This window comes from Antennarius striatus, chromosome 11 (genome assembly GCF_040054535.1).
Source record: "Antennarius striatus isolate MH-2024 chromosome 11, ASM4005453v1, whole genome shotgun sequence".
Taxonomy (NCBI): Eukaryota; Metazoa; Chordata; class Actinopteri; order Lophiiformes; family Antennariidae; genus Antennarius; species Antennarius striatus.
In genome coordinates, this window is record NC_090786.1 from 1380412 (window position 1) to 1404618 (window position 24207).

At 41.9% G+C, this 24207-nt stretch overlaps 2 protein-coding genes and 1 pseudogene across 2 annotated transcripts; 2 read left to right on the top strand and 1 right to left on the bottom strand.

Annotated features, from left to right (window-relative positions):
* Positions 1-747: 747 nt before the first annotated feature.
* Positions 748-10596, top strand: LOC137604177 (high-affinity choline transporter 1-like). Its single transcript, XM_068328135.1, has 8 exons — positions 748-926; positions 2157-2273; positions 4487-4642; positions 4775-4923; positions 7808-7951; positions 8104-8257; positions 8434-8651; positions 9163-10596. Exons 1-8 carry the CDS (start codon positions 773-775, stop codon positions 9715-9717), a joined length of 1647 nt encoding a protein of 548 aa, XP_068184236.1. The 5' UTR covers positions 748-772; the 3' UTR covers positions 9718-10596.
* On the bottom strand, positions 5371-6706 carry LOC137603429 (piggyBac transposable element-derived protein 4-like; annotated as a pseudogene).
* A 2755-nt stretch (positions 10597-13351) lies between the features above and the next one.
* Positions 13352-22305, top strand: LOC137604278 (high-affinity choline transporter 1-like). The gene is made up of 8 exons (XM_068328333.1): positions 13352-13535; positions 15530-15646; positions 15909-16064; positions 18608-18756; positions 18851-18994; positions 19146-19299; positions 20997-21214; positions 21676-22305. The coding sequence occupies exons 1-8, from the start codon at positions 13352-13354 to the stop codon at positions 22168-22170; spliced, it is 1617 nt and encodes a 538-aa protein (XP_068184434.1). The 3' UTR covers positions 22171-22305.
* The last annotated feature ends 1902 nt before the right edge of the window (positions 22306-24207 follow it).

The window sequence follows — 24207 nt, forward strand, 5'->3', positions numbered from 1 at the left end:
TGTACCATATCGAACACTATTGTCTCTGTCTCAGACAGGAGGATGCAAATACTGCATCTGTAGTACTCTTTTTTGGCATGAAAACATACTGATGCTCACAAATGCTCACTTCTGCCCTAGGGGCAGATCATTAATCAGATAATTTCATCACTTATAAAATTATATTATTGAACCACTCACCATCAGCCAAAAACTGTATGATTCCATCTGCACTGAACTCATTATTACCCTGTAATGATCTGGTGTCTCATCCAGTGTGTACCCCCTTCTCTTGTGCATGTCCAACTGGGATACGCTCCTTCGTAACCCATCATCAACTACTTCAGGTAAAACGACATGATTATAATAGTCCCCTGTTAAAGAAGATGAACAAATGAAAGTCATCACTGAGTCTTAAAATTACCGCGTGGTGTGGTAACATTTATCCCTCTCAAATAAATCCTTTGGTAGGTGGGGACTTAATTCAAACAAAACTTGACTCTTTGGTTTTGAATTAAAAAATTAAAACCAAAAAAAGCTACCTTAAAGATTTACCTCTCAAATTAGATCATTAAAGCAAACAAGCAGAAGTTTGGAGTGCATATGATGCTCATTAAAGGTGGAGTCTTGAAGGATTAATCTCTTGTTTAATTCATCATTAAGACATCATGATTAACATATTTTATCTGAAGTACAGTCCCTTTTGTCACTCAGTCATTCAGTCAGACATCAGGAAGTGGTGAACACGGTAAACCAGTCCATCATGGCTGTTAACGTCCCAGGAGTGATAGTGATGGTGGTTTTCTACCTGCTGGTCCTTGGGACTGGAATCTGGGCTTCTTTCAAGTCCAAAAGGAAACAGAAGAGAAGTGGAGCCCCTGGAATGGAGATGGCCTTGCTGGGAAACCGGAGTATTAACTGGTTAGTGGGAATCTTCACTCTGACAGGTAAGGAGGGAACAGTTGACAGAACTATTTTCTAAAGAGTATAACTGTAAATCAATGAACTCCTAACTATTAAGGGCAGTGACGTGCAGTGAGGTTCATGCGTGGTGAAGCACTGACATCACCACTGTCAGATTAACAAATAAGGATCTTATTTATTATAGTATAGCCTTTATTCAAATATTACATATACGTGCAGCTCCATTTGACTAAAACCATTGATAACGTTTTTAAAAGTCGTCCTTATCATTCTGTCTGTCCCAATGGAAATCACTACTAGAGAAGGAAGTTGTCCCTGATCAGTCCTGTTCCAACTGTATGTTGTCAGTCTTTTGAGTGCGGCTAATAATAAAATAGAATAGAATAGAATAGAATAGAATAGAATAGAATAGAATAGAATGCAATGCCTTTAATGTCATCATACACAAGTGTACAAAAAATTTTTTAAGACTCTCAATGCAAAAAATTCAGGTGCAAGGAATGAGTATGAAAATGAAACACAGATGCATGAAACAATCAATTATAGAAATATTTTCATAATAAGCCAGTGTAGGAATGTACTGTGCAGCAAAGGGCTCAATAGCAACAGTCACAAGAAATACATTGCATGCATTACTGAACTGGGAGGGACTTCCAACAATGTGTTGACAATTATTTTCAGAGTATTGTACTCTGATCGCAGCAGGAGGAAAAGGATGTGATTGGGCTGTGCACTTTCGCCTTGTAAACTCAACGTAGTCGAATAAATTCTAAACCAGTCACACCCATTGTCAGCAGCTGTCTTCAGTGATTTGTGTACTTGTGTATCAGTTGTATACACTATAGCCCTTTTTAAAACAATTCCCAACATGCATAAAACATTGCATCGATACAAAAAAAATGTATTTTTCTAGATTTTATATAATAACCCAGAGCTGAATCATGTCAATAACCTCTACATTGACCAGGTGTCAGGTCTCAACAGTTGGCAGGGAGTAAAAGGTTTCCATTTTTTTCATCTGCTGTTACAGCTGCATTCTGATGATCCAAAGTAGTTCTTTAAAGAGAAATAAGGTTATTATGTTAATTTGTCTTCATTGTGGGATAGAATAAATGCATATTAGCTATAAACCAGTGACATCACCGTTCTTGTTTTAGCTGCTATTCTATTTTCATAAATGTGACTTGTGTTCTTAACATTCTCATCCTTTTTTGTACAATAATTGACTTGACGTTTGTTAATCCATCCTGTAGCTACATGGGTTGGAGCAGGATTCACTAATGGTGTAGTTGAGATGATGTGCACTCCATCCATGGGACTGATCGTGGCAATAGTTGTGTTCCTGTCATACAGCTTAACGTTTATTATTGGTAAGAGATTTATCCATCCATCAGTCTGTCTTCTAGCACTTATCTGACACCAGGTCGTACAAGCAACAGTTTGAGTAGGGATGCCCAGATCTTCCAAGGGAAACCCAAGGCATTTCCACACCGGTTGCGAGACATAGTCTCTCCAAAGTGTCCAAGGTCGTCTATGAGGCTTCCTCCCAGTAGGACGTGCCCGGAACACCTCCCTGGCTCCAAGGCAGGGCAGATGCCCAAGCCACCTGAGCTCGCTCTGCTCTATATGGAGGGGCAGGGCTGCTAGAGGGCATTCCAGAGCTGGTAGAGCTGGTAGTGTTTCGCAAGTGGAACAAAAACCGCATTGTTCCTCCTGAGTGCTATTGGTATGCGCACCTCCAGTATCCTGGAATAGACTTTCCTCAGGAAGCTGAGGAGTGTGAGCCCCATAGTTAAGGTGACGAGTCCACGTCTGAGACCTCAGCCTCTGTTTTGTCAATGGAATTCATGGTAGAAGGATTGAGGAGATTCTCAAAGTAAACTTTCCTCAGCTGGACAATATCCTCAGTCGAGATCAGCAGCTCCACTCCGTCTCCACTGTTTACAGTGTTGGTGGTGCACTGTTTCCCCCTTCTGAGGCACCACACGGTTTCCCAGAATGTCTTAGTGGTCGACTGATAGTCCTTCTCCATGGTCTCCCTGAACTCCTCTCAGATCTGTGTTTTTGCCTTCATTACCACTCAAGCCAAAGTATGCCTGACCTGCATGTACCTGTCAGCTGCCTCTGAAATCCCACAATTCAACAAGATTCAATATGAGCTTGCAACAACAGCTTCAAGCAGCTGCTTCAACAATGGAGGTGATGGAGGTGAAGAACATAGTTCACTCTGACTCAATGCCCCCAGCCTCTTGCGGGTTCTGGGAGAAGCTCTCCCGGAGGTGGAAGTTGAGAACCTCGCTGACAGAGGCTTATCCAAAGCTGTTTAAATCAATACACTGGACTTTAAGAAAGTTTCTTGAAAAAGTTTTGCATTTCATCCAAGAGACTTCTTCAATTCTTCAGTTCAGAACTGAAGAACTGAGGTTCTGAACTGAAGAAGAGGCAAAACTTTTTCAAGAAACTCTCAGTCCAGTGGATTGATTTAAACTGAGAACATGTTTGGACCTGCCAAGTCTGTCAAGCCTCCTGCTCCAACAGTGAATCCAGCTCACCACCAGGTGTTGATCGGTTGACAGCTCTGTCCCTCTCTTCACCTGAATGTCCAAGACACACAGTCAGAAGACTGTTGATAGGACAAATAGGGTGTCCTGGTGCCATGTGAACTTCTGAACATCCCTGTACTTGAACAAGGTTTTTGTCATGGACAAACTGTGACTAGCACATAAGTCCAATAACAGATCACTACTCATGTTCAAATTGGGGAGGCCATTCGTCCTCTTTCCATGTCTCAATGTCATTGCCTGCATAAGCATTGAAGTGCCCAAGGTGAACAGTGTAGTCCCCGGTCAGAGCATTATTTAGTAGCCCTGCCAAGTACTTCAAGCAGGCTGGGCAATCTGCAGTCCCATTCAACGTGTAGGCCAAAAAAACAGTTAGCCACCTGTCTCCAGTTCCAAAGGTGCAGGAATGAGACCCTCTCATCCGTGGGGGTAAACTACCCTCAGAAGGTGGTGAGTCCACCGGGGGTTGGGCCCATGCACGTGTGCCCCAACCTGGGCCTGGCTCCAGGGGGGTGGCCCAGTTGTGCCATACTGTGGCACATCGTAGTCCTTGAATTTTTTTTTCTTGTTCTTGTTGTTCCCATTGGGTTTTTAAACTAGTCTTAGTTTGTGCCATCACCAAGGAGCTGTTTGCATTGGGGGACCCTACTAGGACCATAAAGCCCCCAACAACATAGCTCCTGGGATCATTTGGGCGCTCCAACTCCCCCACCACAATTAATTGACAGTTCAAAGGGGAGTAAGAGTTTTATTCAGATCTACTGGAATGGTGTATGTGTTGAAATGTCAAATACTTTGTTATCATTGCTAAACATAGTTTGTTCCAAAGTTTTAAGAGTGTAATAGTTCAACTTACAGATCATCGATTGAGTTTTGCAGTTTTATCGACTAGCAATTTTAAACCTCGCAAAGCTGATTTTAAAAATGCACTCATAATTTCGTACCAGTACTTCATTTAGTGTTTATGTACTTCATCCTGTTGACACATTATTTTACCATTTCTTTTGTACATTTCAATGTAGGAGGTCTGCTGTTTGTCAAACCGCTGAGAGACAGAAACTGTGTGACAATGCTGGACTCTTTCCACATCAAATATGGAAAAGTAATAATGGCTGGAATGAGTCTCTTCTCACTGTTTATTGATGTCACCTGGCTGCCTGCAACACTCACTGGATTAGGTACTCTGTGTGTGTATGTGTTTGTGTGTGTTCACTATTTTCTTTGTCAAAAATTTTAAGAGTTGGAGATGCATGTTCGCGGTAAATACATACATATTTTTATTTAAAACTTCATTTCTCTATATCTGACAGGAGGAACCATGAGTGTGGTTCTGGATTTGCCGTTCTCTATTTGTGTCTGGATCTCTGCTGCTGTTGTCATTATATACACCCTGATGGGAGGTCTCTACTCTGTGGCCTACACAGATATTATACAGCTGGTCCTCATTTTAGTAGGATTGGTGAGTTATCACAGTTTAATTGAATTTTAAACACCAAATTTCATATTGCTTGAAGAAGCAACTTGTCCTTCATCACAATATGTTTGATATAGTTCGACCCTCTTCACTTGTATTTCTATAGCTTAAGAAAAGGGAAAAAATGCGCGAAAAGGAGTTTTGGATGCATTTTTATTCATTCCAATGACTAAAGTTTTTTTTTTCTTCAGTGAAGAATTTAAGACAATACAAAACAATACAATACAATACAATGAAAAATAGCATGTCCCATTCAACTAATTAGCACATGTAGCGCTGTATGCAAGTGCAAAGCCTTTGCAGATATATTTCTGGCACCTGCAGCACACAGTGTGTGTTTTACAGTCCTTCTTTGGAGGGCAGAACTGACATATCTTCCTTTTACTTGCCCTAGCTGGGGAAGTGGCTGTGTTAGCTGGATCCTTCGGTTTATCAGGAGCTCCTGCACTCTGAATAGCTTTCACAACTGCTGCTGAGGCTTCTTTGAATAAGTGGAGTTACAAGTGCCTTTCCTAGCTGCTCCAGGAACACCCTCCTCTTGTTCTTCTTATGCGATATCCAGGTCGGGTTGATCTCTCTCCAGATCACAACGGCATTGTAGGAGGAAACATCAATGATGTTGTGGTAGATGACCAGGGGCCAGCGGGCAGTCATCCTTCTGCAGCTGTATGTTCCAATCACCTTATATAGATTGTCCACCTCCTTTGTTGCGGTTGTAGTCTAGGATGATGACTGGCTTCCTGTCCTCACGATCACTAATGTCACTGTCTTTGTGCAGTGTGCTCATCAGAACTACATTCTTATTTTTCTTTGGGAGGTAAGAAACTACAGTGGTCATGGGCGTGAAGGCGAACTTTGATGAGAAGACCTCTCTCTCCTTTGATGCAAGCAGTGCAGGTGGGAGCTCAGGCTTGTTGTTTCGAACTGTACCAACCATAGTGATCTTCCTCTTCAGGAGCTGCTGTCCAAGTTCATAAGAAGTAAAGAAATTGTCACATGTCACATTGTGACCCCTAAGTCCCTCTGTCACATCAAGCACAACTCGCATCCCCTGGTTCCATACACTGGTCGGCTTTCCGGTATATACTTGCATTTTCCAAGCATAGCTTGATTTGGCATCGCAAGCCACCCATGACTTGATCCCATATTTTGCTGGCTTCCTGGGCATATACTGCCGGAAAGGACAAGGACCTTTGGACAGAAGACATCAGCATCAGTGATTAGTATGAGTGTCACAACCAACAGTCAAAAATATCAATAGTGAAAATCACTTTTATTACAAATTAGAAAATAGTTTACCTCTAAATGTAACAAGTTGCTCATCCACTGTTAAGTCAGGCCCTGGATTGTAGAGGTAGGGCAGCCACTCCACCCACTTGTCCCAGACCTCTCTTATGGCTGCAAGTTTGTCTGTCACACGTCTTGCTGGTCTTGACTCGTGGTCATCAAATCGTAGCAGCCTTGAGTAGGTGTGAAAGAGTTTGAGTGGCATTGTGGATCGGAAAATTGGCCTTTCACTTTCTGCATCCCATAGACTAGCTGTGGCCTCACCTCGGGACCTGAGTACACCTGCTAAGATTAGTAGCCCTAAGTACGCCTGCAGGTCAGTCTCATCCATCTTTTTCCAGCTGTCTCCATATTTGCGAAAACCCTCCAGATTTGTCATCTCCAGGATTATTTTTTCCATTGCTGGTGTGATTAACAGGTAGAATGTAGAGACAATGTCATGGGCATGAGAAACGGCATACCTTGTGGGTCCTGGGGTCATCTTTATGACGTTTTATTCTGCATGCCTGCTGTGTTGGTTATATGCTGCCGAGGACCATGTTATTTTGCCATTTTTTGAAAGGAAAGTCTCTCTTTCAGCTTCAGGGTTTTCTTCTTCTTCTGAAGATGATTCATCATGCTCTGTGTTATATTCCTCCCCATCTTCTTCTGATACATCCTCCACTTCCTCTTCTGAATCAGAGTTGTCTTGCTGGACATCAGAAAAAATCAGCTCTAGAGCCTCTTCACGGTCATAACGCACACTCATGGTGTCAGCACAGAGAGAATTTGGGTTCCTGTGAACTGCGCTACCTTCATAACCCCTTGAAATCCACAAAAAAAGAGCTCTGCTGTCTGTGAGAACAACAACAACCAGCCAACGACCATCCAACGACCGTCATTGAGACCCATCTGGCTCCTCAACAATTGTTGGTGGGGGTGTCAAAGGGGGTCACTGAGATATGAATTTAACTTTTGTGTGCTAATGAGGGTCATTAGCATGAGACACCTCACCTGGGTCAATCTGCTGAGACAATCTTTTTGGGAGTTTTGAAAGGACATGATTGTAAATGGAAGAAAGGTGGTGTCACAGACCACCCCCCCTGTTCAGAGATGGTTTCTCCACTTTGACGTGGATGGCCTCTTTCACTCCTCTCTCAAACCATTTATCTTCCCTGACCTGAGACACAACTAAAACTTTGTAACATTCTGTGGTGTAAACAACTCTGTGACCTTGATTTCAACTTTATTTGCCTCACTGGTCATTTTGACCCGAAGACCACTTTTGTACTTTTTTTTGTACAGCTTACGTGGAAATGTGAAAAACAACATTTCATTTTTTCTACTGTTGGGGCCAATCTAGGAAAAGTCATAAAATTTAAAGTTTAATTTAAATTTTTTGGGGGGTTTTAACACAATGGTCGGTCATGACCCAAGGACAACAGGAGGGTTAAGCTGCTTATACAGTATTGGGGGTTTAGTGAAGACGGGTCATCTTGACACAGGGTGTATACAGATATTGAGGACAACAGGAGGGTTAAAAAGCATAAAATATTAAACTACTTGTCTAAATCTAATGAATTATTTTCTTCTTTTCTCTCAGTCCATCTGTGTTCCCTTTGTCATGACGAGTCCCCACACCCTGGACATCAGTCAGACTCTGATGAACAACACCTTAAACGCTCCCTGGATTGGTCAACCAGAGATGAAGAAGATCTGGATCATGATTGATGACTTCTTATATTTTGTAAGGAAACTACAGTATGTCCTTTAACATGTAGAATTCATACTTGTCTCTATAGATTTCACTAAAATATTGTTAAATGTCAGACTTACTAGAAGATTGAACTGTGGTTTGGTAACTGAAGAATCATCAACAATTAGCTGCTTTACTTCCAGGCCCTGGGGGGTTTGGGATACCAGGCCTTCCACCAGAGGACCTTGGCAGCTTCTTCTACTGCTTCAGCAAAGATCTCCTGCTTCGCTGCAGCTTTCTTCATGCTCATATTTGCAATTCCTCCTATACTCATCGGAGCAGCTGCTGCATCCACAGGTAATAATGTGAACCTTATGTTTCTGGTCTTGTCTGGAAAACTGTTTCTTCTTTGGCCCGGTTTCAGTGTCCATGTTGTTCGTGGAGTTCAGAACTTTGTGAGGAGCATGGTGTTTATTGGTGGCAGAAGACCCCTAATTTTTTCAGTCTTTCCTTGTCTTTTGTCTGAACCTCAGACTGGAACCAGACCACCTATGGTTCTCCATCTCCATACGAACGTGGAGAAGGTTCTCTCACTCTCCCCATCGCCCTGCAGCACCTCACCCCACCCTTCATCTCCATCATCGGTATTGGATGTGTGGCTGCTACTGTGATGTCATCAGCTGACTCTGCTTTACTTTCTGCATCTTCTGTGTTCACCAATAACATTTACAAGAACATCCTGAGACCTCAGGTGAGAAAATAGCTCCGTCTTAATACCTATCAGTTTAGACTGAAACATTGGCAGATGTTTACTGGTTTCCATCAGATCAAACCAATCACATTTCAGAATACTGTACCGCTGCAGGGAATTCTGACCAAATGGAGTGAAGCACTACATTGCGTTTGTATGAAAAAAAAAACAACAGCAGTTAATAACCACCACTTACGCATGGGCAGAATGGGGTTGGAATTGGTGCTCCTGTAACTGGATGGGGTACGCGAGGTCATCTGAGAGAGCTGTCGGCTTACGGTGGTAACCAGTGGTCTAACTTCATTACTGAGTGTGTCATAGATGGTTGGACATTTATGAAATGAGTTCCACTTTGTTGTCAGCTAGACAATATGAGAGGCAGGAGAGACAAACAAATGACAACTGAAATGACGGAGAAACATGCTTGATATTCGAAATAAGGAAGAAAAAAGATTAAGGTTAAACAGAAGAGCAGAATTAATGTAAAGAAAATTATTTTTGTCTTCCTCAGGCATCGGACCGGGAGAGTCAGTGGGTGGTCAGGGTTTCCGTGGTGGTCATGGGCCTGGTTGGAACATCGCTCAGTATGCTCAACAACAGCATCCTATTGTTTTGGTTCCTTGGTGCTAAAGTGTCTTACATCATCATTTTCTCTCAACTCTTCTGTGTCCTCTTCTTCAACATCTCCAGTGGTTATGGGGCTATAATGGGTATACTGGTGGGATTCACGTTAAAGCTGCTGAGTGGAGAACCATCATTAGGATTAGAACCAGTCCTACATTTCCCAGGATGCACTCTGGAGGATGGTGTTTATGTCCAGTACGCTCCAGTTAAGACCATCTCCATGCTGTCTTCCATTGCTGCCATCTTGTTGTTCTCCTACCTGGCTTCTGTCCTCTTCAACAAAGGTGTTCTACCTGAGAAGTGGGATGTGTTCAAAGTGAAAGCCCAGCACTCACCAGTACCACTGTCACCAGTAGGTGGCGCCGTAGAGGATAAAGATAATGAAGTAATGAACAGTAACCGCTCTCAGAGTGAGGTGTCACAGCCAATGAACATCTCTTAATGTTTCTCTGTCTGCTTCCCTCATGTTTAACATAGATTATTTGTAAAATCCTACGATACAGGTGGAAGTGAATTACAGTTGTCCTTACCCAGCTTGTCAAACTAATTGTATGAAAAAACAATCACATATGACCACTTATTTTCTTTTTTTTTTACTTACAGTCTAATGATAGTTACTTTTGTTGCTGGGCACCGTAGTCAATCGCAATTGAGTTGTGAGATCGCTATTTGTATAGTGTACCCAAAGAGTTGTTGTGCCTGTACAAATATACGTCATTTTCAATAACCCTAACCCTAACCTAACCCTTAACCTGAGGATGAGGAATACTTCAATAATTCCAATGGGAAATAATTTACTGTACCTCTGCTTAATACAATTACAGTCATACAACATGCATTACACAAAAATACAGTTATTACAGACAGAAAACACAGCAGTCACAATAAATAAACACAACACGTAGGGTTATACAGGTAGGGTAATTGGACAAGAGACATAAAAGACACTGCTGTATAGACAAAAACATAAGAATCACATATGTGCCTCATCATGTTGATTAGCCTGAGGCTTCTTAGTCTGGCTTCTCGTCACTTCCCATGCCAGAAGATTCCCTATGTTTCCCGGCCACGGTTGGTACTCTGAGACCTCCTGTCTCAAGTTTTGGTTTCTCAAGTAATGTTTCTGTTAATTCCTCATAGCAGTTAGAGTTAAACTCTTGTTTTGTTTGTTGTTGTTTTTTTTGCAGTTTCATGACATGAGATTTGTTATATAATGGAGGTTTTGTCGCACACCCAAAGAGGCCAAAGGTTCTGTCTGTTCAATAAACCTTGTGATTTGCTGACATCGATCATCTTTGGCTGGTGCCATTTATGAAATAAACAAACGTACTGTGAGGGTATCCAAGGACAGAAGAGTTCAGGTCTCCTCAACCCTGACATTGCCAACTCACAGTTTTCCAACATTTCAACTGAGAGCAAGTTATTTCTTTGGTCACTGACTTCATTAAAATGCATTAATGACACGTGAAATGTGTTTGAATGTGTTTTTGGGAAACTTTGGTCGAGAAAGCCTGCCACAATATGTGTGATTTCTATTTTTCACACTACACCCTGTAATCTAGCATCTAAATTTGTTTCTAATGTTAAATACACCAGTAAAGTGCTGACTTACAGTGAACATTTGCAAGGACAGTGTGATACCAAAAGACAAACATTAATAAATCTTTAATAAATATATGGCAACAGACCAGGATGAAAAATCTTTAAACAGCCAAAGACAAACAAGGCATTCAACAAGGAGATTAGGTCTCGTTCAGCAAGCGCAGGTAACCGGTGTTTCCACCTGCGACCTCCTAAATAAATATTTATGATTAAACAACAGCTAATTACAAAAGATGAGCCTCTTTAATGAATATTAAGTAAATAAGATGTTACAGCTGTGGAAATGGGTCTCATACATTTTATAATGTTTTGTGGTGTAACTGTCAGCAACAATCATCACACACACGCATGCACGGACACACACACACACACACACACACACACACACACACACACAAACCTGTCAACACAAGTGAAGTAGCCCCTCCCACTGACAAGGAGCTTGCCAAGTGAACTTTAGTGACTATCTCAACTGTTTTGTGCAGCTGACAAAGACCTGTGGAATGAGTTACAAGTCAAAATAAAACCACTTGTTTACATTTGGTTATGTTCATAATAATAGAAGTGTGTCTTAAAATGTGAGTAAACCTCAAAATGCTTCAAATATTTATTTTTTTATAATGCACGCAAATGCATTTGGCACACTTCTTACTCTAATTCATAGCAGCAAAAGTGGAAAAAGTAATTGAATATGATAAAATTTTACCTAAAGTCAACAAACATAATGTTTAAAAAAATAGCAGTGCTGAGTTCAATTAGTGAGGTTAGCTAGACTGAGGGCAGAAGTGAACATTTGTGAGCAGCAGTATGGTTTCATGTCAAAAAAGAGTACTACAGATGCAGTATTTGCTTTGAGGATGTTGATAGAGAAGTACAGAGAAGGCCAGAGGGAGCTGCATTGTGTTTTTGTAGATCTGGAGAAAGCTGATGACAGGGTGTCCAGAGAGGAACTGTGGTATTGTATGAGGACGTCTGGAGTGGCAGAGAAGTATGTTAGAGCGGTGCAGGACATGTATGAGGACTGTAAGACAGTGGTGAGGTGTGCTGTAGGTGTGACAGAGGAGTTCAAGGTGGAGGTGGGACTGCATCAGGGATCAGCTCTGAGCCCCTTCTTGTTGCTATGGTGATGGACAGGCTGACAGACCAGGTTAGACAGGAATCTCCATGGACTATGATGTTTGCAGATGACATTGTGATCTGTAGTGAGAGCAGGGAACAGGTGGAGGAGAAGCTAGAGAGGTGGAGGTTTGTCCTGGAAAGGAGAGGAATGAAGGTTAGCTGCAGTAAGACAGAGTACATGTGTGTGAATGAGAGGGACCCAAGTGTAAGAGTGAGGTTACAGGGAGAAGAGATCAAGAAGGTGGAGGATTTGAAGTACTTAGGCTCAACAGTCCAGAGCAATGGAGAGTGTGGAAAAGAGGTGAAGAAGCGTGTCCAGGCCGGATGGAACGGGTGGAGGAAAGTGTCAGGTGTGATGTGTGATAGAAGAGTTTCAGCTAAAATGAAAGGAAAGGTGTACAAAACTGTGGTGAGACCAGCGATGTTGTTTGGTCTAGAGACAGTGTCCCTGAGGAAAAGACAGGAGACAGAGCTGGAGGTAGCAGAGATGAAGATGATGAGGTTCTCTCTGGGAGTGACCAGGATGGATAGGATCAGGAATGAGTACATCAGAGGGACAGCACATGTTAGAGGTTTTGGAGATAAAGTCAGAGAGGCCAGACTGAGATGGTTTGGACATGTCCAGAGGAGAGATAGTGAATATATTGGTAGAAGGATGCTGAGTTTTGAACTTCCAGGCAGGAGGCCTAGAGGAAGACCAGAGAGGAGGTTTATGGATGAAATGAGGGAAGACATGAAGGTAGTTGGTGTGAGAGAAGAGGATTCAAAGGACAGGGCTAGATGGAGGAAATTGATTCGCTGTGGCGACCCCTGAAGGGAAAAGCCGAAAGGAAAAGAAGAAGTTCAATTAGTGAGGTCATTGATTAAGTGGAAAAAAAAGAATTAAAGCGAAAAAATACAAAAAGTGAAATAAAATTTATTAAAAAATTGCTTCTTCCTTTGAAACAGAATGTGACGTGTCCCCAATGCATTTGTGTGCATTAAAATAAAAATGATTTGAAGGATTATGAGGGTTACTCACATTTTTAGACACACTGCTATTATTATGAACATAATTGTGTCATATTATACCCGGACCTCAGAACATGACAGTTTCTACAGTGTAGACACTGTCCCTGTGGTGCTGATGGAAATCTGGGTGGACAACGACACTTCAAAGGCAGAAGTAAGAATAGCTCAGTGTTAAAACATAAACATAAACTGTCTTTTTCTCGGTGAATAAAGCTTGAAACCAGCTTTTCCACTGTGTGTAATGATTCATCTTTGTCATGCAGCTTCACTTAAGTACAGTCCCTCTTTTCACTCAGTCAAACATTCAGTGATCAGACGTGTTGAAGACAGTCTAGCAGCCCATCATGGCTGTTAACGTCCCAGGAGTGATAGTGATGGTGTTTTTCTACCTGCTGGTTCTTGGGACTGGAATCTGGGCTTCTTTCAAGTCCAAAAGGAAACAGAAGAGAAGTGGAGCCCCTGGAATGGAGATGGTCCTGCTGGGAAACCGGAGCATCAACTGGGTGGTGGGGATCTTCACTATGACAGGTGAGGAGGTTCTGGTACTGGTGTCCTTGACATCAGCACAGACGGGCCTGACAGTGAAGGATGGCAGTGGCAAGCCTTCTGACTGCCCTATGAGACAAAACATTGGCTGTGTGTAGTCTGCTCTGGATTGATTGGGCAGAAAAGATTTATCACTTTTTTTCATGGGTGTCACCCAGATACTTTTATGCTCAACCCTCAAATGCAGTGGCACCATTTGAAGGGGGAAACAATATAAGATGTATAGGAAAAATGTCCTTACTTTTTTTTATTATGTTACGTTATGTTTTTCATAAGTGTGCAATGTATGTGAATCAACCGTGATCTCCATAAACCCATAACTGTTGAAGGAATGACCTCACACAGTATGAATTTAGTTTGTTCCCCTCTGGGCATATGAATCTGAGTGCATCCAGGGATCAAGTCCACAAAGAGCTGAAGAATCAGGTTGAATTTACAGAAGACTCTTTAAACAAATGGATCTCTACAAAATGACTCGAGGTAAATCAGTGCCCAAGTGCTGGCATTCCGTACAAGTGAATTTAACTGAAACTCACTGGCATTTCTTGCACCTTATTTGAATGTGTTTTCTGTCTGTGATAGTTTTACTCTCAATAGTTGAGTACGTCAAATTCTTCTTCAGCATGTCAAGGCTCGCGTAAGAATTCCTTCGCTTGTCTCAATTTTACTGCCAAAATGTCAGGATCTAAGCATGTGCCAGAAAAACACATTTGAAATCTGTGAGGAAGAATTATCCTGTGAGGTCTTAAGTTCCTCCCCCAAGAACTGCCACCTTATCGTGGTGGGGGAGTTTGAGGGCCCACGTGATCCCAGGACTATGTTGTCAGGGTTCTTATGCTCCTGCTAGAGAAGCGGCTGTACAGAGTTATGGTCGCAAGGTCTCTGGTGCCTGTCACGGCGGTGACCACCATAGCCGGAAAAGGGTGGTGTGCCCTCTACAGGTAGGTGGAGAGTCTTTGCCCCAAGTGGAGGAGTTTGAGTATCTTGGGGTCTTGTTCATGAGTGAGGGAAGGATGGAACGTGAGATTGACAGACGGATCGGTGCAGCTTCTGCAGTGATGCAGTCGCTGTACGTCTGTCGTGGTGAAGAAGGAGCTGAGTCGCAAGACGAAGCTCTCAATCTTCCGGTCAATCCATGTTCCTACTCTCACCTGTAGTCATGAGCTTTGGGTCAAGACTGAAAGGAAATGATCCTGGATACAAGCGACTGAAATTTCCTCCGTAGAGTGGCTGGGCGCACCCTTAGAGATGGGGTGAGGAGCTCAGTCACCAGGGAGGAGCTCGGAGTAGAGCTGCTGCTCTTCCACCTCGATTGGAGCCAGCTGAAGTGGCTTGGGCATCTGTTCTGGATGCCTCTTGCACGCCTCCCTGGGGAGGTGTTCAGGGACCTCAGGGAAGACCTAGGTCACGCTGGAGGGACTATGTCTCTGGGCTGGCCTGGGAACGCCTCAGGATCCCCAGGGAGGAGCTGGAGGAGGTGTCTGGGGAGAGGGAAGTATGGGCATTCCTGCTGAGACTGTTGACCCCACAACTCAGCCCTGGATAAGCGGTAGATGATGGATGGATGGATGGATGGATGGATGGATGGATGGTTATATTTTGTATAATACCCCTAACTTGAATTAATAGTTTCCCTATGGGGACTAATGACGTTGATTACATGTCCATAACCTCCACAGTGATCAAGGTCAAGATCTTAACAGTCTGCAGGGAATAAAAGGCATCCAGTTTTTAATCCAGTTCTGCTGCTGTTACAGCTAAATTATGGTGATCCAAAGTATTTTTGTAAAGAGAAATGAGATCATTACGTTAATCTGCCTTCATTTTGGGTGAGTTCAAACATCTATTAGCTCTGAACCTAACATCATTTTTCTTGTATTAGCTTCTACAACATTTTCCTAAAAATGAATAATGTTCAACATTCTCACCTTTATCTGTCCGTAAATTGACTCCATGTTTTTTAATCCATCCTGTAGCTACGTGGGTTGGAGCAGGTTTCATTAATGGTACAGTTGAGATTATCTGCATACCATCCCTGGGACTTGTCCGGGTAATAGTTCTGTTCCTGTCATACAGCTCAACATTTATTATTGGTAAGTGCTTTAATTAGATCCAATTGCAATTCATATGTTTTAAAACGTAAAATAGCTTGTCCCTTATCATCACCAACAATAGTTTGTGTCAAAGTTACAAAAGTCTAATTTTTGATTTTACAGATCATTGATTGAACTTTGCAGTTCTTTAAACAACACTGGTTCAAATAATGTACCGTACTTTGGCTTATATTGACTGTATGATTCTGTTCACAGAATCACATTTTCACACTCCCTTTTTTCCGTTTGCTTTTCAATGAAGGAGGTTTGCTGTTTGTCAAACCACTCAGAGACAGAAACTGTGTGACGATGCTGGACTCTTTCCACATCAAGTATGGAAAAGTCATAATGACTGGAATGAGTCTCATTGCACTTCTCATTGACGTCACCTGGATACCTGGAACTCTCACTGGATTAGGTACAGAGTGTATGTTTACATTTCCCCCTCTGCTTAATGAATTTTATCCTCAGGGATGTATAGGCTACAAACACTGATGTGCTTCCTGTTCATCAAAAGTCTGACACTTCATGCTTGATTGCTCTCTTTTATTGCCATTAAGGTTCTCAATTAACTCGACCACTAGTTCAGAGTTCAGCAATCAAAAACTGTTACTGCTTCCAAGCAGAAACCTAACCCTGCAAACATTGAGTCCTACTTATCCCTTGCACAAATTGTCCCCAGGACAACCAACACCCAACACAGTTAGTCCACAAAATACAAATACAATCATTTCTGAAGGGTTGTTCATAAGGGGAATTGTTCATATGTTATTTATTACATTCTATCGGAGGTAGTACATGCCATTACTACTCTAGATATGAATGTACTATTGCCTAAATCTTACTAGAAACAACTACAAGATATAAAAACAACATCTAAATAAGTACAGTGCAGGTATACCTCGTCTTCTGTCGCTTTGAGTTACGCCATTCTTGATTATAGCTGGATTTTAAAAAACAAACAAGCAAACAAAAAAAACCCCACAGAAACATAAAAGTCAAATTTGTTGTTTTACTTAATTTTATAACAGCGTACTTGCGGATGGGAAAGGTAACCATGTTCAGGGAGGTGCAAATCCACCAGGGGAGAATGAAGTGTGGTCAGAGGGGCCAACATCAGCCTTGCACTGCGGAAGCAGGTGAGACAAGAGGGACCAGAAGCCAGGTTACAAACCACAGTATGAATGGACCCAACCCTGCTGAAGGCACAGAAAGTAATGAAGAAGGTGACCGACTGTTGGAAGCAGATTCCCTGTCCTGGTACCAGGTCCCTATCCTCACCACATCACAGAGAGCCAGGCCTCAGGCAGAGGCTAAGAGACCAACAAGAAGGAGCAAACTGAAGTGGCCAAAGGCAAACGAAGCAGAGGCACGGCAGACACTGGACACAGACCTTGTCAAGATTCTCCAGGAGAAGTTGCTTGGGGATGCTGAAACCAAGCTGAATCTATTTGGGGAGATTGTATACCAAAGTTGCGAGGATCGGTTTGGTGAAATTATTCCCAAGATACATCTGCTGGTGCAAAGATGGAGGCAGCTCCGCAAATCATGGAGGAAAGCAACTCCGCCAGAGAGAGAAGGTCTGAAAGTCCTTTGGGAGGAGGTCAGGCAAAGGCTTGCAGAACTCTGCCAAGCAGAGCGCGCCCGCAAGCGTGGCAAGCGGAAGCAATAGGAGAGAGCTGACTTCTTTAAGGACCCCTTTAGGTACTCAAGACAACTGCTAGAGGTGAAGAAGTCCAGAAAGTTCGAAGTTCCCAGGGAGCAAATGGAGGAACACATCAGCACAGCGACCCTTTAAGGAATGTCCCATTAAGAACACCAGGGTACGTGCCGTGGCCTGCACTGCTGAAAGTGGAGTTCCACATCATGCCTCCCTAGCTTAGCGAAGCGCTACAGGTGGTGCCATGACCAGGTCCTGAGGAAGCTGGCAGAGGTGCTGGAGGGGTGCCCTCAGAGCGGAAAAAAGCCACCATCAGCAGAGTCACACCAACATTGTCAGGGAAGGGGGAAGATCAAGGTACATCAGGCCAAGAGAAACACCAAGGCCTTTTTCCCCCGGTCAGGATTGGAATATGAGAGTGGGCCTGTCAACAACACACCTCTTAAGGGATGCGGGTGTAACGAGAGGCAAATTGAGGAAGGCGACAAGAGACCTTTCTGAGGAGGCGGAAAAGAGCAGATTTTGGCTCTGGCTGAGGAGAATGGTCCGGAGCTGGGGACAGCTAACAGCTAACCCTAATAACAGCTACGGGAGATTACATCAATCAGCTGCAGGGAGTGACAGGGTTACTCCCTGTTACGTCCCTGCCACTGGCCCGCCACCAGGAGACGTTCCAGGATTGAAGGGGTGAAACGTCAATGAATAGTGGTCCCTAGCTGATGTCCCGTGGGCATCGGAGGAGGTCTGACAAGCAGCAATGCCAAGCAGGAATTTCAATTTACCCATATACTAACTGATACTTGTCAGTCACAGATATTAGAATTTAAAATCTCTAGAAAACCATTAAAAACACATAATATAATCCTACTCTACAGTGGTATTGTACAATAAATGATTATATATTGAACAAAACCTTTTGAAAATATGTACGTATAGTGTCAATATCTATCGTTAAGTGTCACTCGTGATCCACCCCATTGTTTTGAAATCAGTTCAGTTAGTCAAGGTAGGCTTTTGCCCCATATAATTGAGAAGTTGTTGGGTGAGATACATTGGGTGAGGTACCTACTTTTGGAACAAAGAGGAGGAGAAGGGAGGAGATATTGTGGGTGAGAGGCAGAGTTGTCATCAAAGTGACTGTCGCCACTGCCACCATCATCGCTTGCCTTGTGTACTTGCTTTTGCTTTATATGCTAACAGACACGTGCAAAATTAAACTGGGGTATATAAGAGTTGGAGATGCATGTACAAAGTAAATGCATACAGATTTTTATTTAAAACTTCATTTCTCTATCTGACAGGGGGAACCATGAGTGTGGTTCTGGATTTGCCATTCTCTCTTTGTGTCTGGATCTCTGCTGCTGTTGTCATTATATACACCCTGATGGGAGGTCTCTACTCTGTGGCCTACACAGATATTATACAGCTGGTCCTCGTTTTAGTAGGCTTGGTGAGTTATCAAACAGTTTAACATGCAGCAAAGGTTTAAAACTAATTAAAAGTTTTTAGAGATATTTTTAATTATTTTCTTATCTGGTTCTCAGTTGATCTGTGTTCCCTTTGTCCTGACGAGTCCTCACACCTTGGACATCAGTCAGACTCTGATGAACAACACCTTAAACGCTCCCTGGATTGGTCAACCAGAGCTGAAAAAGACTGGCATCATGATTGATGACTTCTTATACCTTGTAAGGAAACTACACTATGACCTTTAATCAATGGGATTCAAACATGTCTATTTATTTCAGTAGGATAGTGATCAATGTCAGATGTGTTAGAACACTGAATTGTTGTTTGGTAACCGAAGAATCATCTCCATTTATCTGGTTTACTTCCCAGGCACTGGGCGGTTTGGGGTCTCAGACCTTCCACCAGAGGACCTTGTCAGTTTCTACTACAGCTTTAGCAAAGATCTCCTGCTTTGCTGCAGCTTTCCTCATTTTCATATTTGCAATTCCTCCTGTACTCATTGGAGCAGCTGCTGCATCCACAGGTAATAATGATGAACCTTGTGTTTCTGGTCTTGCCCGTAAACATATTTCTTGTTTGTCCCAGTTTCAGTGACCATGTTGCTCGTGGGGATCAGAGCTCTCTGAGGAGCAAGAATATTTGCCACACATGAAGAATTTCTAAAGCTACTGACTATCAAAATTCCAGCATGGAAACTTACAGCAATGTCATTATGACTGGTCATTTTGCCTTTTTTTTGTTATGACTGTTACTTATTCCTTCTCATGACTTAAGTGACAATTCTTAACATCTGACTTTACAGGCATCACACAGAGACAAGGCTGGTCAGAAATGGTCAAGCAGCATCAGTGTACATATATTATGATAAGCTAATATTTTTGCATTACAGTACATCCAACTATGTAACATCTGTCCTGACGGGACGTTTGCTATGAGCTACATGAGGGATTCTTGTTAGGGGTAGGGAGTCGTGTGCCTTGTGGTTCTTTCCATGGAAGAAGTTGAAGATCTTTATCTGTTTGGATTTATGATATCAGGGCTTCTACTCCTCAGACTAAGTGTTGCTCAGTGAGTATGCAGTCTGTAGTCAATTTAACCGCAAGTTGGATAATATTTGGGGGAGCTCAGTACTCTACTTTGGGTAGTGGGAAAGTGGGCAGCGCGGCAGTACTATAGAAAGGATTTATTTGCCCCTTGAATCCAAAGCCATCTCGTTTTCCCTGTTCTGGTCCCCGCATGTCATTAGTCAACAGCTGATAACAAGAAATTCCTCCTGAGGATACAAGGCCAACAGGAGTTCTCCCCCTTCTCTGGACCTCTTCCCAAGACTCCAGGGAAGGGACTATTCCCTCGTTAGGGACTATATGCTCATCTGGACCAAGAACTTCCAATGGAACACACATACTGTACATAAACATTGGACTTTAGACATAAGTAGCATTCACATTGGCCCATTGGCACATTTGTTTTACATATTAGGTTATTGTTGTTATGTCTGTGCAAATATTTTTTGCCAATATTTTGACAGTCATTATTTATTATCTTTCCCTTCTCCACTGCACAGGAATGTCTCATTAATTTGTGTTACTAACTTCACTTCTTCCCCAGAGTCTCGGTTACGGTAAACTAACTGGATCAACAGTCAGGAGGCATCATCATAGTCATTACATTCAATACCATTACCACCATTCACATCTTCATCAACATCATCATCGATGCCTATACAACTTAATAAAAACAACAACCAAATGTAGTGTTTTGATGATTCAAGAAGAAGAGATACTTCCTATTTAGGTTCCTCAGTGTCAGTAACCTGATGGAAATGTTTGATTACTGTAGAATCTTGGAACATTCATCATTGCTTCTTGAGGTACCTCTGTCTGCTTAAGATGTCTCCTCGATCTAGTAGGGTTCTTCATACTCGTGGTCATTTTATCCTCCATAAATGTAGATTAATTCTCTGATCAAATTGCCATTTTAACAAAGGATTTCCACGTAGGTCTGCATTTCTGGTACAAGTGGTTGTGTTCTTGTAACAGTTTCCCATCCAGTGGCTGAGTTTTCCTCCACTGGGAAAGGATTGTTGGTTCTGTGCTGTTTTAGTGTCTAAGTGTAGTAATCATCTCCTACTCTTCAATAGAAAATAGCACAAGAAGACCTCACATGAATAGAACATGAAATCAGCGTTCAGTCTTTCCTTGTCTTTTGTCTGAACCTCAGACTGGAACCAGACCACCTATGGTTCTCCATCTCCATATGAACGTGGAGAAGCTGCTTTCACTTTGCCCATCGCCCTGCAGCACCTCACCCCCACCTTCATCTCCATCATTGGTATTGGATGTGTGGCTGCTGCTGTGATGTCATCAGCTGACTCTGGTTTACTTTCTGCATCTTCTGTGTTCACCAATAACATTTACAAGAACGTCCTGAGACCAAAGGTAAGAAGATAGCTGCATTTTAATGCATCTCTCTTCAGAGAGAGACATGGACAGAGGTTTACTGATTGCCCATCGAATCCAACCATTCACTATTAAGAACACTGTAATCTAGCAGGGAAACATGATCACACTGTGAATGGATGCAGTGTTTGAGGTCATCATAGAGAGCTCTAGGCTTTCATTGGTAACCAGTGCTGTAACTTCATTACTAAGTGTGTCAGGGATGGTTGGACATTTATGAAATGGGTCCGACGTTCTTGTCAATCTGACAAAACGCTGACCAGGTCACTATGATGACAATTTATTTTAAATAAAAGAAATTAAAGGCAGTAGAGAGTCAATCAAATAAATAATGGAATGGTGAAGAAACACAATTGTCATTGGAAAAAAAAGAGAGAAATAATCAATAGCAGACAGAGTTGCTGAATTAATGTTGAGATAATCTTTCTTCTGTTCCTCAGGCATCAGACCGAGAGTGTCAGTGGGTGGTCCGGGCTTCTGTGGTGGTCGTGGGCCTGGTTGGAACATTGCTTGCCATGCTGAAAACCAGCATCACATTATTTTGGTTCCTTAGTGCTGAAGTGTGCTACATCATCCTTTTCCCTGAACTCTTCTGTGTTCTCTACTTCAACATCTCCAATGGTTATGGGGCTATAATGGGTGTACTTGTAGGATTGATGTTAAAGCTGCTGAGTGGACACCCATCACTAGGATTAGAACCAGTCCTACATTTCCCAGGATGCACTCTGGAGGATGGTGTTTATGTCCAGTACGCTCCAGTTAAGACCATCTCCATGCTGTCCACCATTGCTGCCATCTTGTTGTTCTCCTACCTGGCTTCTGTCCTCTTCAACAAAGGTGTTCTACCTGAGAAGTGGGATGTGTTCAAAGTGAAAGCCCAGCACTCACCAGTACCACTGTCACCAGTAGATGGCGCTAAAGACGAAAATAAGTAAAAGAACAGAAACAACTCTTGTTAATGCTTCTACACATCAGTTCCCCTCATTTATAACATGAATTATTTAATAGAGTCCTCAATGTACTTTTGAGACATAAATGTAGTTTAAACAGTCGATAAGAGTGTGAGAAAGGCAATACAGATAGAAGGTGGTTGAATGGAGAAAAAAATGGTAATAAATACCAATAAAAAATGGACATGACAGTTGTCCACTACTCAAATTACAATTGAGTCACTTCGTAACCTGACATGTGAGTAGATCCAAGACAGAGATAACGAAAAGTGTAGTGTGTGAGGAACTCTTGCTTTTTTTTTAAATTATCATTGTTTCTGAAACAACAAATAATAAACACACAACAAACAAGGTTTAAAGTAAAATAAAATGAATTTTTTAAAAAATCACAAGTGACTCTTAACGGTGGTTTTGTAATATATTATTTTAAGATGATTATATCTTTTTATCCTTATAAGTTTTACATTACCATGGTATTATGTGCTTTAAACGGTTTTATCGTGATTTTAAGAGGCCAACATGTGTGTTATTTAGATATTAATTTGAGTGAAATGATGTCAACTTGTTTATCATTTTTTCATGTATTCTGTTGTAACTGACATACAACATACAACAACCCATTTTTTATTTTGTCATATGTTGTTTTTATGTTGCTTGTTTGCCCTCTAAATGATGGAGGAACCAATGTTTTCTGGTTAGATTTCATCTGGAGGAAGTATAGACATCTTCTGGAAGCATTAATTGGTGCTAACGCTGAAGTCTGTATCGCTATTTGATGTGAACTCTTGGTGGAGTTAACTGAGACAATTAATGCAAATAACAGTAATCAAAAGTGGCATGCTAGAGTTTTGATGATCAAGAAGAGTATCAGTATGTCATTCACATCACTGTTGTGATGTGAATGACAACACACAGAAGAGAAAATCAAGCTGAACTCATCACTGAACATTACATTCCTCCACATGTTAAGGTTCTGGTGCCATGGTCGTTGGCATCAGCACAGATGGGCCTGACATTGAAGGATGGTCATGGCAGGACTTCTGACTGCCCTATGTGATTGAACATTGACTGTGTGCAGTCTGCTCTGGATTGACTGGGCAGACAAGGCTTATCACATTTTTCATAGGCTCAACCAAGATACTTAACTCTTATGCTCAACCCTCAAATACATGTTCCTGACAAGTGTTACACCATTTAAATAGGGAACAAAGGACTTGAAAAAATATTTCCAAGAAGCATACTTATAACAATGAAATAATCTACCAAACACACATTTCCTTACTCTTGTGTTATGTTTGGTTTATAAAGTGTACAAATGTGAATAACATAAATTCACGATTATTGAGCAAATGACCTCTAACAATATGAATTTAGTTTGTTTTCTTCTGGAAATCTGAAATGATCAAAGAGCAGCCAGATTTCAAGTGCACCAAGAGCTGTAGAATCAGCTTGAATTCACAGACGAGTCCTTGAACAGGAAGGATCAGGGTTGTGATCTCTACAAAATGACTTGAGTACTGCCATTGCTGCCATCTTGTTGTTCTCCTGGCTTCTGTCCTCTTCAACAAAGGTGTTCTTCCTGAAAAGTGGGATGTGTTCAAAGTGAAAGCCCAGCACTCACCAGTACCACTGTCACCAGTAGGTGGCGCCATAGAGGATTAAGAAATTGAGGCAATTAACAGAAAAAACTCTCAGAGACATCTACATACATTTTTATTTATAGTCTAATGATAATTACTTTTGTTGTTGAGCACCTTTGTTGTTGTTGAAATTTGAATAGTGCACCCAAAGGTCTGTTTTGTGTCCACAAATGTACGTCAAATGTACGTCAAAAACCCCAACTCTAACCCCAACCCTAAACCTGAAGATGAGAATGAGGAATACTTTAAGAATCCCGATGGGAAATTATTTACCATTGTTCAATACAATTACAATCATTCAATATGTATTACACAAAAATATTAGTTATCACAAACAGAAAACATAGCAGTCACAATAAATTAACACAGTACGTAGGGATAT

Excerpts from the sequence above, each read along its gene's own strand:
- LOC137604177 (XM_068328135.1), top strand. The coding sequence starts at position 773 with ATGGTGGTTTTCTACCTGCTGGTCCTTGGGACTGGAATCTGGGCTTCT. Across the intron at positions 2,274-4,486 it reads CAGCTTAACGTTTATTATTG|GAGGTCTGCTGTTTGTCAAA; the intron begins GTAAGAGATTTA and ends ATTTCAATGTAG. Across the intron at positions 7,952-8,103 it reads TTGATGACTTCTTATATTTT|GCCCTGGGGGGTTTGGGATA; the intron begins GTAAGGAAACTA and ends CTTTACTTCCAG.
- LOC137604278 (XM_068328333.1), top strand. The coding sequence starts at position 13,352 with ATGGCTGTTAACGTCCCAGGAGTGATAGTGATGGTGTTTTTCTACCTG. Across the intron at positions 15,647-15,908 it reads CAGCTCAACATTTATTATTG|GAGGTTTGCTGTTTGTCAAA; the intron begins GTAAGTGCTTTA and ends TTTTCAATGAAG. Across the intron at positions 19,300-20,996 it reads AGCAGCTGCTGCATCCACAG|ACTGGAACCAGACCACCTAT; the intron begins GTAATAATGATG and ends TCTGAACCTCAG.